Below are 13,551 nucleotides of genomic sequence, written 5' to 3' on the forward strand. Positions count from 1 at the left end.
TTAAGATTACAGTCAGTATCCAGAGTTTGGGAGTGAGGAAGTTAGTACATCTAATTTGCAAGTAGGCTTTGAATGACTTTAAACACACTTTCTGATATAGGTACTGTGTATTTTGTTTGAGGATTTTGTAGAAGTATAATAAAAAGGACAGTATTTTACAAAAGCCTTTTTCTGGAGGTCTTGAATAGATTTTCTAAAAGAGTGACTATGGGAAAAATATTTTTTTCACTGCTGACATATCTTGGTATGGGAAATGCATAGTGCTTTTATTGCCGCAGGAAATTTTTGTACTTTATTATCAAATCACTTCATAATGCCAACTGCTTTTGAAAAATAGCCATTGTGTGTCTTCATTTCTTCTTTCAACACGGCTGTGTTGCCCTCAGCAACTTTATAGTAAAGAGCACTCGGCTGGTATCTTTCCACCTGGATAACTGTTCTGTATAACTCTGAATTCACCATCTCACACATCCTTATTTATTTCCAATTAGTCTACACGTATCCTTGCTAGAATTTAAATTAAAGAGAAAAACCCCATAAAAAAGAACTTGATGATAATATACAAAATATATATGCCTTATGGTGATATAAACATGTGTCTCCGTGTTATTAATTCAGTTACTAACTTGTGAGAATCTGGTTAATCATTTCTACTTCTAAAAACACCTGTAAACTCTTTGGCTCTAAGATACTCAGTTACACAATAATGGGTTACTGGGTTAAAGATTGACCTTCTGGAGAATTTTTGACTCATGGTATAAACTTTCATTTGTGAATTATTTATCCATCTAGGACAATGACGCTCAAATACTTTTATCCAATGAGATTTTTTCACCCTTCCTTCCTATACCCCACTTGTGAGGTTTTCTTCCTTCTTCATTTGAGGGAACCCTTATATTGTCTCTCTGCCAATTAAGAGAGAGACTTTTTCTTTATGTTGCTAATTTTAGAATTAACCATGGTTTCACCTAACCTAGTAAGTCAGAGATGACAGAAGCAGAATGAGAAACAAATATGAGATACAAAATTGGTCTGGGTTGTAAACCCTCCTCTGAGACTGACCAGATGTGTCTTCTGAGATTAATAATTCCACTATGTTCTTTTGCTTCATTCATTGCCTGCTAAAGGAGGGGGTTGCCCAAGATGAATTGTAATTTTTTTTCTGATTTTTATCAAATTATGATTCCATTCAAGGAGACACATAGAGGTGAGGAAGGTACTAACAATAAAGAAGAATGCAATATAACTGGATACAATAAATGTGCAAGGTGAGAGAGGAGGAGAGTGTATATTGGATATCTATGTTTAGTATTTGTCCCCTCTACCTTCCTTTAGGTTATGTTTCTATTTGCTTTAATAGCCATTTATCTGGTTTCTTGACATAGAACCTAATTCACAGATTTTCAGAGAGACACCAGCTTAAGTCATGAGGTCAATATTGGGAAAATGAAGAGAATATTCCTTAATTCCACATTCCCCAGCCATTCAGGATGACCTCTCATCATTGCAGTTTCTATCTGTTGCTGGCAATGATTTGAGAGAACATTCCTTGGAACTGAATGTTTCCATCCGGGGACTGTTCTCTCAGAGAAGAGCTAAGCTCCGAGCATGAGAGATGGGAACTACGTCTGTTCAGTGACAGACATCGTGCAACAATGTCTGCCCCATTTAACAGATTCAATCTTTTAACTGGTGACAGTATTTATGTTGCCTAAGCCTGTGAACTGAACTTCCCATAAGGAAGCTAATTTCAATTCTAGCTTAGGACGAAAAGGGAAATTTGGGAGTCATCAGTAGTGTTTGACTGCCATGCCCAGAAATTCAAATCTGTTTTGAGTTTATATACTAAAACTGCCCTGAAAACACCTAAAATTGCTGGGTTTAGAAAACAATGTACTAGAAACAAGCCTTGAAAATTCCTTTTTTTTTTTAATTTTTATTTAAAAATTTTCCTCAACATAAGTGAACCTTTCAGCACAGTGTTTCTCAGCCTTGGCACTGTTGACATTTTGGGCCAGGTCATTCTTTGTTGTGGGCTGGGGGGCTATATTGTGCCTTGTGAGATACTTAGCAGCATCCAGCATCCCTGTCCTCAACCCCTTAGATGTCATTAGCACTCTCCTTATGTTGTGACAACAAAAAAATCTCTCCAGACATTGCCAGATGTCCCTGGGGAGGCGGCAAAATCATTCTCAGTTGAGAGCTCCTGGTCTAGAGCTTTGATCACTCCAAGGATGGAGTTACAGATATACCAACTGTGAGTAGGCAAAATTGGTTTTCATTAAACTCTAGTAAGGAAGGATTTAAAAGCAATTTAAAGGCCTTCATTTTGTCTTAAAAATCTTTTCAAGGAAAAAAAGTGATCAATGCCAAAGGGGAATAGTAATTTCCCCACAAATTTAAAAATTTACTTTTCATAGTAAGTAAAATATATCATGTATTGCTAGATTTCTTTTCCACTGTGTGTTGATGGAAATAGAACAAATAAAATGGACATAATAAAAATTAACACATTATTACCCATAATATATTTTAAAAACTAAATGCATTTTATATTTTTTAAGATTTTATTTATTTATTTGAGAGAGAGAGAGCAAGACAGTGAGAGAGAGCATGAGTGGAGGGGAGGGTCAGAGGGAGAGGGAGAAGCAGACTCCCCGCAGGGGACCGGATGGTGGGGGCTCCATCCCAGGATCATGATCTGAGCTGAAGACAGATGCTTAACTGACTGAGCCACCCAGGCACCCCAAAGCTAAATACATTTTAAACAAAACATATTTTGCGTGTGTGAAAGAAGGAACACCCTTTTTGATTTTAAGGTAATGAAAAAGAAAATCAGGTATAGTGAGTTAAGAATGATGGTTTCACATCCATTTAAAAATGCCCAAAGATTAAAATAATAATCTGTTCTGTTGTTTGGGTAAGAAGTGGCTGGATTGAATATCTATCTCTACTTTGTGAGAGTGATCAGTTACTCACTTTTAATATGTGTTTTTGGAAGAATGGAACACATAGCAGAGTCCCAATAGCATGTTGAATAGACTTGTCTTTGAACTTTTCCATTGCCAGTTTCCATCGGCATCATATAAAACTAGATGGAGGTAATCACATGCAATAATCATTTAAAGAAGTTAGATGCTTTAAAATTATCCTCTTAAAAAAAAAAAATCCTCTTTTTCAAATCAGAATTATAGTTCCGTTTGTAGAGAGAAAATAGATAGGCAGGGACATAAGGTGTTATCTTTTTCCTCTTTATCTGCTTATTTCTCATGGCGTACTTCACTTTTACTTCTTGAAAGGGAAAAGGATGATCAAACTTAATCATGTCATTTTGTCATTAATGAAAGTAACTAATATTTATGTCTGCCTCAAATGCAAAGTTTTGACATCTTGTAGAGATGTTATCAATAGTAATTTGGAAAGTGAGTCATACTATATTAAGCTCAGATAATTGGCTTTTCTCTGTATGTATTAAAACTAAACATGTAGGGCGCCTGGGTGGCTCAGATGGTTAAGCGTCTGCCTTCGGCTCAGGTCATGATCCCAGGGTCCTGGGATCGAGTCCCACATCGGGCTCCCTGCTCCTTGGGAGCCTGCTTCTCCCTCTGCCTCTCTCTCTCTCTCTGTCTCTCATGAATAAATAAATAAAATCTTTATTAAAAAAAAAAAAACAAACTAAACATGTAAAGAGCCTTTTATAGTGTCCATATTGATATCATTTTACTCTTCAGATATTCTTATAATTCAGTCGATTTCTTCAAAGAATTACTGTGTGCTTACTTACAGTCACCTGTCTTCATATTAAGTCATAGCCTATGCCAAAAATTAGATGATTGGGTTATTACTTTGTATTTATATGTGGCAGCTCATCAAGTCTCTTTTTTCCCCCAACTTATTGCCATGTAATCATATCTAGGGCAAAATATTAAAAAATAGAGTTTTTGATATGATGTGCTATTATGGGAAATAGTATAATAATTTTGAGAAGATTTGACTTTCACTCATAAGAATAATTCTTAATATCCTTTTGATTTGAGTGTTTTACCCAGGCATGGATTGGATAAACAGTTATTTTATCAGTGCTTTATTTAACTTAATAACCTTTATCCATTGTCCTTTTTCTCAGTGTGTTTTCCATGATGGGCTTTGAGGCTTTCAGTGCTGCATGTATTTAAGAACGTTTGGCATCATTCTCACTCATGTTGATCAGGTGAATGTGGCCATTTCATAAGAACTATACAGATCATTACCTATGGATGTGTACAGATCTGCTCATCTTTCCTGTCTATGTGACATGGCACACATTTGCTGTCAGAAGTTTCCATTTCGGGATGCCTGGGTGGCTCAGTCGTTGAGCGGCTGCCTTCGGCTCAGGTCATGATCCCGGGGTCCTGGGATCGAGACCCGCATCAGGCTCCCTGCTCTGCGGGAAGCCTGCTTCTCCCTCTCCCACTCCCCGTGCTTGGGTTCCCTCTCTCGCTGTGTCTCTGTCAAATAAATAGATAAAATCTTTAAAAAAAAAAAAATTTCCATTTCTATAAGCATCCCAAAGAAGGACTTTCACCAGTGAGAAATAAAACTTTTCTACCTACGATATGAATCAAAAATGTTTCTTTTTAATAACAACATTTCTGTTTGGACACTTCCCAGTTGTACACTTGACCACTTACTGATCCTTCCTTTACATTCTGTGGAGTGTTTTTTTTTTTAAGAGAAAGACACTTGTTTTTTGGCAGGGTAGGGGATGGGGATGGAGAAGTGAGTGTCGTAGAGGTTAAGTGGATTTCCTCATATAACACAATGCATCTTTAGAATCTGATTATGAGAAAGCCAGGACTGCAAGGACTAAGGGTTCCCAACTCACTGATTCTGTCTCCAACCCTGAAAACCTATGCCTTGTTTATAGCTATTGTGCTCAATGCTGGTGAAATATGTAACCATAGTTTGTGCTGTTCAAAAGGGCAGCCACTGGCCACATGTGGTTGTTTAACCTGAAATTAAATTTAAATACAATAAAATGTTTACTTCTCCTGTTTCACTAGGTATGTTTAAATTATCCAAGTATTAGTGCAGATAAAGAACACTTCTATTCTGCAGAAAGTTTTATTGGATAGCGCTGGAGGATTCTTGTCCTAGCTCATGATAAAATATTTAGGCTGCTATCTCCTGGTGGAAAATTCTCATGAATAAGTGAAATGTTGAAAATTTATTTTTGTTTTTTCCTTTCATGTCCTTGTGTTGTCACTGTGCACTGAGGGCAGGGAGTTCACAGATGGCCCTCAGAAGCCTCTGCCAGCTTGCTCTAAACTCCAGGCCCCTCCACCCCTCGCTTCAGCCACAGCAGTCCTGCTAATATCTGTTTTACAAATTGGAGTTTCCTGGTAGCACATCTTGTGCACAAATGGTTGTTTCTCTTAAATGATTGGAAACCTGCCCTAGGCGATTGAGAGAGACCAGACCGGTTTGGGAGGTGGATAAAAAGAAGTCACAACATTTTGGGACTTCCTCCTTTAGCACACCATGCCCCCAACTTAATGGCTATCTTTATGGGTAAATGCTCAGTTAAGTATCATAGACATCTAAGATGGCTAGAACTGAGAGCAGGGTGTTGTCAGATAAGCCCGAAAGTAGCAACCTGATAAACAATGAGATAAACAATGATATCTAGTTTTCTAGTGACAGCAGGTTTTTGTTTTGTTTTGTTTTAAGTTCTGTGGAGATTTTGTTTAATCTCTTTACCTTTCTCTCCCTCTTTTCAGAATAATGATTTGATTCTTTAACTCCCTTCTAGAGTGAACGATGTAATTTTTTAAAATTATTTTTAAACTTATGAACCCATGGATTTTAGTAGAATGTGTTTCAGTGAATTGTAGCTACTGTTGCCCTTGTTGCCAGATTTTCCTACATTTAGTTGATGGGGCCTCATCACCTTGGCTCCTTGTTTTTGGATATAACCTATTAGTTCTTGAAAGTCTCGCCGCTTCCTCATATCACAAGATTTTGCACACTCATTTTGCATATTTCCTGCATAAAACCTACAATCATTCACTTTGCTGAGGGACCGAGGGTCCTATTTTTAAAGAAAGAAAAGTTCCATTTTGCCTTTTTTTCTGTTATGTTAACACAATCTGTAGGAACACATACCACAATACAGAAAGCTGAAAAAAAAATCCTTCAGATTCATATTAGTTTGAATATGAAGATACTTGTTACAGGAAAGGGTTCCAATGTTAAATTGAAGAGAAAGAGTTGTGTCCATGCAGCTTATGGGATCCCTTGAAACAGTGACCTGTGAAGGCTTTTAGGCAAGTGCACTCTTTGTTATCCCATTTCCAATCACGTTGTGCACCTGGCCCTCTGAACTGTCAGCTTCTGTAGCCATGCACATACAGAAATACAAAAGTAGATATTCGGCTAATTGAAAATCAACAAAATTATTGTTCCTTAAGATCTTTGTCCCCTGAGCAATAAGAGACCAGAGAGCTTTAAATATATATATATATATATATATATATATATTTTTTTTTTTTTTTTTTTTTTCCGTTTCATTTTAAACTTAGCTACATGGTTCAGTTTTATATGCATGTCCCAGTTAAGGAAAGACACAGAGGGCAAGGCATATAAAAATCCAATAGGGGGCTATTGGACACATGCACAATCATTTGTGTTATAAGCTAAACCATGGTACTTTTAATATCTCTGAACCCCTTTTCCTGCTCTTTTCACTGCAAAGTGCTTGGCAACCCTTTCTCTAGGCTAATAGAAACTGCTTGTAATATTTGCTCATCCTCATTATTTTCGCTGTCAGTGTTTCCTTAAAAATCCATTTCCCATTTTTGTTCTAAAATTTAAACTCCACATTACTGATATGCAAGCCAGCATTTCCCTTTTGGCAATGTTGCCAAGTAATAAACAAGATATGGAGTGGAGATTAGCTGGAATGAACATCTAGAATAGGTCTTATCTTCACACCTCTGATCTCCTTTTGTCATATCCGGGCCAAGGACATATATAGCCCATTTCAGGATAAATATATATGTTCTCTAGCTGCATTCATTCCTAGATCCTATTACCGTTTTAAGTCCAGAGGTAACATTTGTAGGTTCATTTGGAAGAATTTGGTCTTCTTATGCCACTTTAGTCGGGTAGAGGAAAAAGCCAAATCACTTCTTCCCTGAGAGAGCATTTCATGCGTCTCCATCTCCGTGATCGCACCGAGCCATCACGGAGCAGTTGGCTCTGATACGCTTGCACAGACACAAATTGAGTCCGACAGGACTGACGTCTCCTGGACTTTGCTGTCATTTGAAATGCTGGCCTGAGGACAGGAACAGTGCAAGGGGGAGGGGAGCAGAGCGGATTCCTTTAGCACTTTTCCTATGAAGTTTTGAGAATTTTAGCTTTCGATAGCTGTGAACTGCCTGATAAGTTATTTTCCCAGTGTGATTGATAACAATAGCAGATTTGGGGCAGCTGGCTAGCTTTTGGTTTCAAGTGGATGTGTTTCAATATCTAACTTGCTGCTTCATGCCACCTGCCAATTGGTTAAAAATAAAAAGGGCTAGGGAGTGGATGGGTAATTACAATGATCCCCCACCTTTGCATTTAGTCTTATCTTTCCTGCATTCAAAGGACACATGCATAGTAATGAAAAAGATAAGATCTTTAAAAAAATGTTATTCCCAGGCTCAAGCTCAGTTTCAGAAAAGACGGCTTATAGTATCTGCGCTATAATACTTTTTCAAGTACAAGTTATTTTAGTGGATTAGGTTATTTCTGGATATCTCTAGTATTTCCTGTCAAGAATTTTGTACGTGTTTCAGATATTCCAATATACAAATCTTAAAGGTATACGGTTTCATTTGGCACAGGAATTCTGATTATCATGCTCAAGTTTTCACCATGATAGAGGAAGCAATAGAATTCAGTGCTCTCTCTATATATTCAGAGCCTACTCTGTGTAAGATGCTGTGCTAGATTTGTTGAAGCTTCCTATAGGAGCAACTATTTATCAGCCGAAGAGTCATACTTCAAATTAGTGCTTGGAGCGTCAGTCATGGCTTCCCTTCTCTTCAGCTCCCACCATCACCCTGTGGTCTGTGTTACTTTTCACCTGGGACTCTCGCTCTGGCCTAATAGTGCCACATTTACGTGTCAGTTCATCTTCTCAAAGCCCATTCCCTTGCTTCTGCTCAGAAACACTAAGTAGCTTTATTTGTGGTTTGCTGTGGGAAGGCTGCTTGACTTAGATTGGCATTCAGAGCTCACCGTGACCTTTTCTTTTCTCTTTTCTTTTCTTTCCTTTTCTTTTTTCTTTGTTTTCTTTTCTTTTCTTTTCTAGCCTGAACCATTTTGTTTTGCCTCATTTTCTTCTGCTTTCCTAATGAATTCATCACTCCAACCCAGCAGTCTCAATGTGGTCCCTGCACCAGCTGCATCAGCATCACTCAGGAACTTGTTAGACTCCCATCACAGACCTAGTGGACCACACATGGGGCGGGGGAGGGGGGTGCCGAGCTATCTGTTTTTTTTTTTTTTTTTTAATTTTTTTTTCACCCAGCTATCTGTTTTAACAAGCTTTCCAGGTGATTCTGATGCATATGGGAGTTTGGGAAGCCCTACTCCAGCCAAACCTGGACACTCATCTTTTCCAAAGTTCCTTTCCCACCACCCTGCCTTTGTACAGAATTCCTGGAATGCTTTTCCCTCTTCTTGGTTAAATCCTTCCTGTACTCCCAGGCTCACTTTGAGATACCACTTTATCTAGGATACCATTCCTGATCCTATCTTTTATGGCATTATTTGGTTTTCCTTCCTGGCACTCATCACTTATTAACTTATACTAGTCATCTGATGTGTCTGTTTTATTTTCCCTACTAAACTGGAAAGTCACAGAGGATAGAATCTGACTCATTTTTGTACTTCATGGCACTTTATACTAAGTGCATTTGCACGCAGTAGGCTCTCTAAAAATAGTTTGTGGCTTATAGATTTTACATAGAAGATTGAGAAAACTAAGCTATTGCCCAGGAGACATATAAAAATCCTGTTAAGTCAAACAGGCTCATGCTAACTATTGTTTTGACTTATTGAAGCCAAACTAGACTCGAACATTGATGTGTCTTCAGGGAAGAAGCCAAATGCACTAGTGTAAAAAATCCTAACCTCTCCTATTTAGCTGGAGAAGTTGAATTAGCCCTGTCACTTCCCCTCGTGCCAAGAAAGCAGCTTCCATTATTCTGTCAATAATAGACTTTTATCCAGCACGGTGGTGCTTCTCTTAAATCTTTCTCATAGTGTTGCTGTGCTTTCTTCCACCGATGTATTCATGGAGTGTTTCATGAGAAGTGACAGTTGCTTCTCACAGTGCTCTGCCCAAAAGGTGGCATGAGCAGAGAGTGGAATTCAAGGTGGTTGTCTTTAGGAGAGCCCGACAATGGGAACAAGATGTGCTCGGGCCGCCCCATTTAACAAACCAAGTTACTGTCCTTCTCATACAAAGGCATCCCAGTTACAGTTTCTTGTGTCTCTACAATGGATTGTGTCTCTCGTGGTGGTGGTGGTGGTGATGGAACAAGGGGAAGAGAGTAAGAAACCTAAGTGTCTTTCTCTTTTCTTTCCTTTATTTCCCTTCCTCTGCCCTTGCAGGCTCTGAAAGAGTTCCAGCTGAAATTCCAGACCGGACGGACTCGCTGCCGCTTCAGAGGCGGTGACCCCAAACTGCCCGTGCTCGCTGCTGCCGAGCTGCAGGATGGTGCACGTCGCCAGGCCGCTGTTGCTGCTCCTCGCTCTCTTCCTCCGCGCGGACGCCGACAGTAAGCCGTTCTCCCTTCTCTGCGGGGCTGAGACCAGAATGAGTGGTTTTGTTTGCAGTGGCACCAGGCTCAGGGCCTCTGAATACGTTTCCTTTGGAAGTAAATCCTGAGACACTGTGGGATCCTCCTTGGCTACCGGCCAGCCTTTGAAAGAGATTATTGACGTGACTTCCTTACCATTTCCTCTCGCTCTTAATGCCCCTTTTCTTGTGCATCTCACTGCTCCTACTGTTTTGTCTTTTTTTTTTGATAGTCTTACCAGCCCGGTGGCAAAGATACTATGAGGCCGATGACATAACTCAAACTGGGGTTAACCAGTTGGTGGTGCCAATAAGTGAACACCGTTCAGACCCATTAGAAATGTCTTTCGTTTTGCGGATATTTCTATGTCTAGAAAAATGCACAATGTCACATTGAGCCCAATTAAACTTCCAAGCCCCTTGTAGCTGTCCTAGCAGCTGTTCTAATGTACTGTTTCCGACAGCTGTCGTCGAGTACCGTATTCAAACAAATCAAGCAGAACTGACAACTTTGTGGCCGGGTGAACGGCGTGGAAGTGTGAGGAGAATTCTGTGGAGTACAGACACCGAAGTTTGGTTTATTGGACTCAAGTTTATGAAACTGAGATTGTGGTCGATTAGCTTGCCAATTAATGAGAAGATCGTATCTCCTTCGTAATTAGGAAATCATTAGGTCTACCTTGTTTATATATGTTTCTTTTCCCATCTGGCCCATGGCCTTTTGGAAGAGATAGGACTGGAGAAACGCATGTCTCTGGCTTGGGCTCTCTGACATGGCTGGTTTCTTCGCAGTGGTTTAGCTCCTGAGTGAGTTGGCTATTCTCTTTGGGAGTCCCCTGGTACTATGAAAATGTATAACATCTGCAGTCATTAACTTTTCCCTCTGCTGACTATTTCAGTAAGATTAAATTTGATTCATGCCGAGGATGTTTCAAAGACAAAGATCCTGTGTCATGTTGGCCCCTACCTATTAATTGAATTCTGACAAAAATTTCTTCAATAGCCGCCAATTTCTTTGTTTAAACAGGGGCTCTGTTTTCTAAAGAGAGTTTTCTAGGAGTGAAAGGAATCACCTTAATAACAGGATACATATGGGACATGCATGTATTAAGCACATTCTCTGGTTAATAATGTATATAGTCTCCTAATTAGCACTTGAGAGTGTTGGTTTAAGGTGACGCCAAGGAATGTCTAGGACAATGCCAGCAAATAATTAACTGGGAAAAGACCCAAGTGAAAGATGCTCTTGTTAGTTTAAAGCCATTTATGTCAAAATCTATTTTAAAGTTGTAATCTAAATTTAGTTTATTAAAGAAATCAGGCATATGGCTTTATTTTTCTGTTTTGGCTAGAATGAGAGAAGTATGTTGTTTTACAATTGTTAATTTTTGGCAAAAGCCTTTCAGCACCCTGGGAATCCACTTTTATTTCAGATCGCAGTTAGAGATTTCCTTAAAGTTACCAGATATAATTGTCATACATCCATGAAGTTATCCTTCCGGATAAGTAGAAATGTTCTTCTACTGAGCAGCTTTACTTTTGTTTAAATCTCTGGTGGAATGTGGCAGACAGATGTCAAGTACTCTTAAAATTGTTTTAAAAAACAATCTACACTACAGATGATCATCACCTACTCCTTTCCCTTGTGCTCCTCTCCTTCTCCTTCCTTCTCCCTCCCCCTTCACCACACTTCCTTTATAGCAGCCTTCCAAAAGGAAAAACAGAGGCCACATTAGCAACTTTTCCTTAAGATGTTTACCGGGTTATATATTTATATAACAGCTTTCAACCTCAAGATGTAAGCTGAAACAGAATCCATTCTCTCTCACTCTTCCCATGGCAACTGAAGAAAGGGGACAGACTTTGCCAGATTAATTTGTTTAGTTTTGCCCAGGTCTACTCAGCCTTGCTTTAGTATGTTCTCCCTTCAGCAGATTCATTTGGCATTGTTGAATAGGATGTGTAACCTGAGAGTTTTTGGTGAGAGGAAAAATTGGCCATATTTTTGAAGGTACATTTTGAAAGAAGAAAGAACATCCCTTATCAATCTGTTGGAGGATATTCGTGGTACATGAAAACATATGGTACAGTTGGGGATGTGATTTTAGTCATTTAAGGATGTTTAAGGAACAATGGGGAAAATAGGATCTAGATTATAACCTGCTAAATTATGCCACTACCTTTTCATCAAACACTGAAAAAAACCCAGACACCCTAAGTAGCCCTGAAGAAGAATTAGATTTTTTCATCATCATATAAATGTATTGTTGAAGTTTCCACTAGTGGGTTCACTGGTTTGTTACTCTATGCTTTGATTAGCCCATGTAGCCATATTTGTTTTTCCTTTTACCTAACTGTATTTGGCATTTATACAAGGAATCAGGAGTTCTATTTCAAAATTTAATAGTAGCTTGTCAGAGCCATTTGAGAACTATGAAATAATTTTTAAAAATGTGTTTGCCCTTTTGAGAAAGAGGACTGTGTGTGGGTGGGGAAATGAAAGAAGCCACTTTAGTTTACCGTGCTAATTTAATGTGTTCTGCTCATTGCCTTTTGAGATGATTAACTCCAAAGAGCCAAGGAGTCAGGATTATCATCTGCTGTGTGGAAGTCACAGTAAAGTGCTGGGTGTGATGTTGCATTAAGTAGGAGAGCTCTTAGGAGCCTTGGTTCAAACCCAGGTTGAAAAATTGTGATAATATCCCTTTAGCAGAAAATTGTAGTCTTTGCCATTGCCAATTTAAAATGCCCCACAGATCCCCACCATTATTTTAAGAGGCTGGATATATGCATGGATCTTACTTCTTTTCATCTGTGTCTTGAGTGCTTGAAATGATTTTGCTTGTTGTTTCTTGAATGTGTGTACACATGGTAGAGCCGTGGTCTCAGTGTGACTTCTGTTCGAGCACAAACAGTAGTTCTTCCTCATGTCAGTCCAACCAGTTTTCTGGCTTAGGTGGTGGTCCTATTGAGGTTCATTCTGGTTTAAGCTGTAGTCCGATTGAGGTCAAATTTTGTCTTAGGCAGTGGTCTGATTGAGGTCAATTCTGTGATAACATGCATGCAAATTAAAAGTAAATTTATATTAGCGTTTTCCTGAAGTATTTTTCTTTTGGCTGAATTTTCGTAACAGTTTTGGTAGTTTTATTTCACGTGTAGCTTTAGATTTCTATTCACTAGTCTTTTTTTTTTTTTTTTTTTTAACCTAGGTGTGGGCTACAAACCTGCTTTTAACACCTTCTTTCATTAAACTGGTTTCACTCTAATGAAATCACTTACGGCTTACTGTTGCATTCTGGACTTGAGTTTACACTTTGACAACTGTAATTTGACCTGAATTCTTATTGGATCTTCATTAGAAACACAACTTTTGATAGTTTAATTCCTCAAATGGCTTAATTCATCCATTTTCTGTTGCTTTTTGCATTTTTCCGTCTCAGATGGTGAATGCTCCCTCATTTTCCTCCCTTGTTGTAAGGACCCTTCCTTAGTCCCTGTCTACTCACTGTATTCCTATCCTGTAGGAAAGCAATTAGTTTTCCCCCCTCTTTGGTATTGTATCACTGTGTCTGTTGGCATTAGAGAACAGGCTGGCATCTCGGCACTAGGGTAACAATTCTTACCTTATGTATTTCCTGATGGGCATTGTGGGGTAATGGTTGAGAAAGTGAGCTCTAAAGCCAGAGTCTGGTTTTAAGTTCTGGATGTCATCTTTA

General features: G+C 38.9%; 1 protein-coding gene across 1 annotated transcript in view; it reads left to right on the forward strand.

The window, feature by feature from the left end:
* The window catches only part of PTPRD (protein tyrosine phosphatase receptor type D), a 1,111,022-nt gene that overhangs the window by 658,235 nt on the left and 439,236 nt on the right, over positions 1–13,551 (forward strand). The window contains exon 4 of the mRNA XM_034987987.1: positions 9,649–9,815. Within this exon, the coding sequence (XP_034843878.1) occupies positions 9,752–9,815 (64 nt within the window). The 5' untranslated portion in view covers positions 9,649–9,751. The remainder of the gene's footprint in view (positions 1–9,648; positions 9,816–13,551) is intronic.

The sequence above is a fragment of the Mirounga leonina genome, unplaced genomic scaffold (assembly GCF_011800145.1).
Source record: "Mirounga leonina isolate KUSES-001 unplaced genomic scaffold, KU_Mleo_1.0 Mir_447, whole genome shotgun sequence".
Classification (NCBI taxonomy): domain Eukaryota; kingdom Metazoa; phylum Chordata; class Mammalia; order Carnivora; family Phocidae; genus Mirounga; species Mirounga leonina.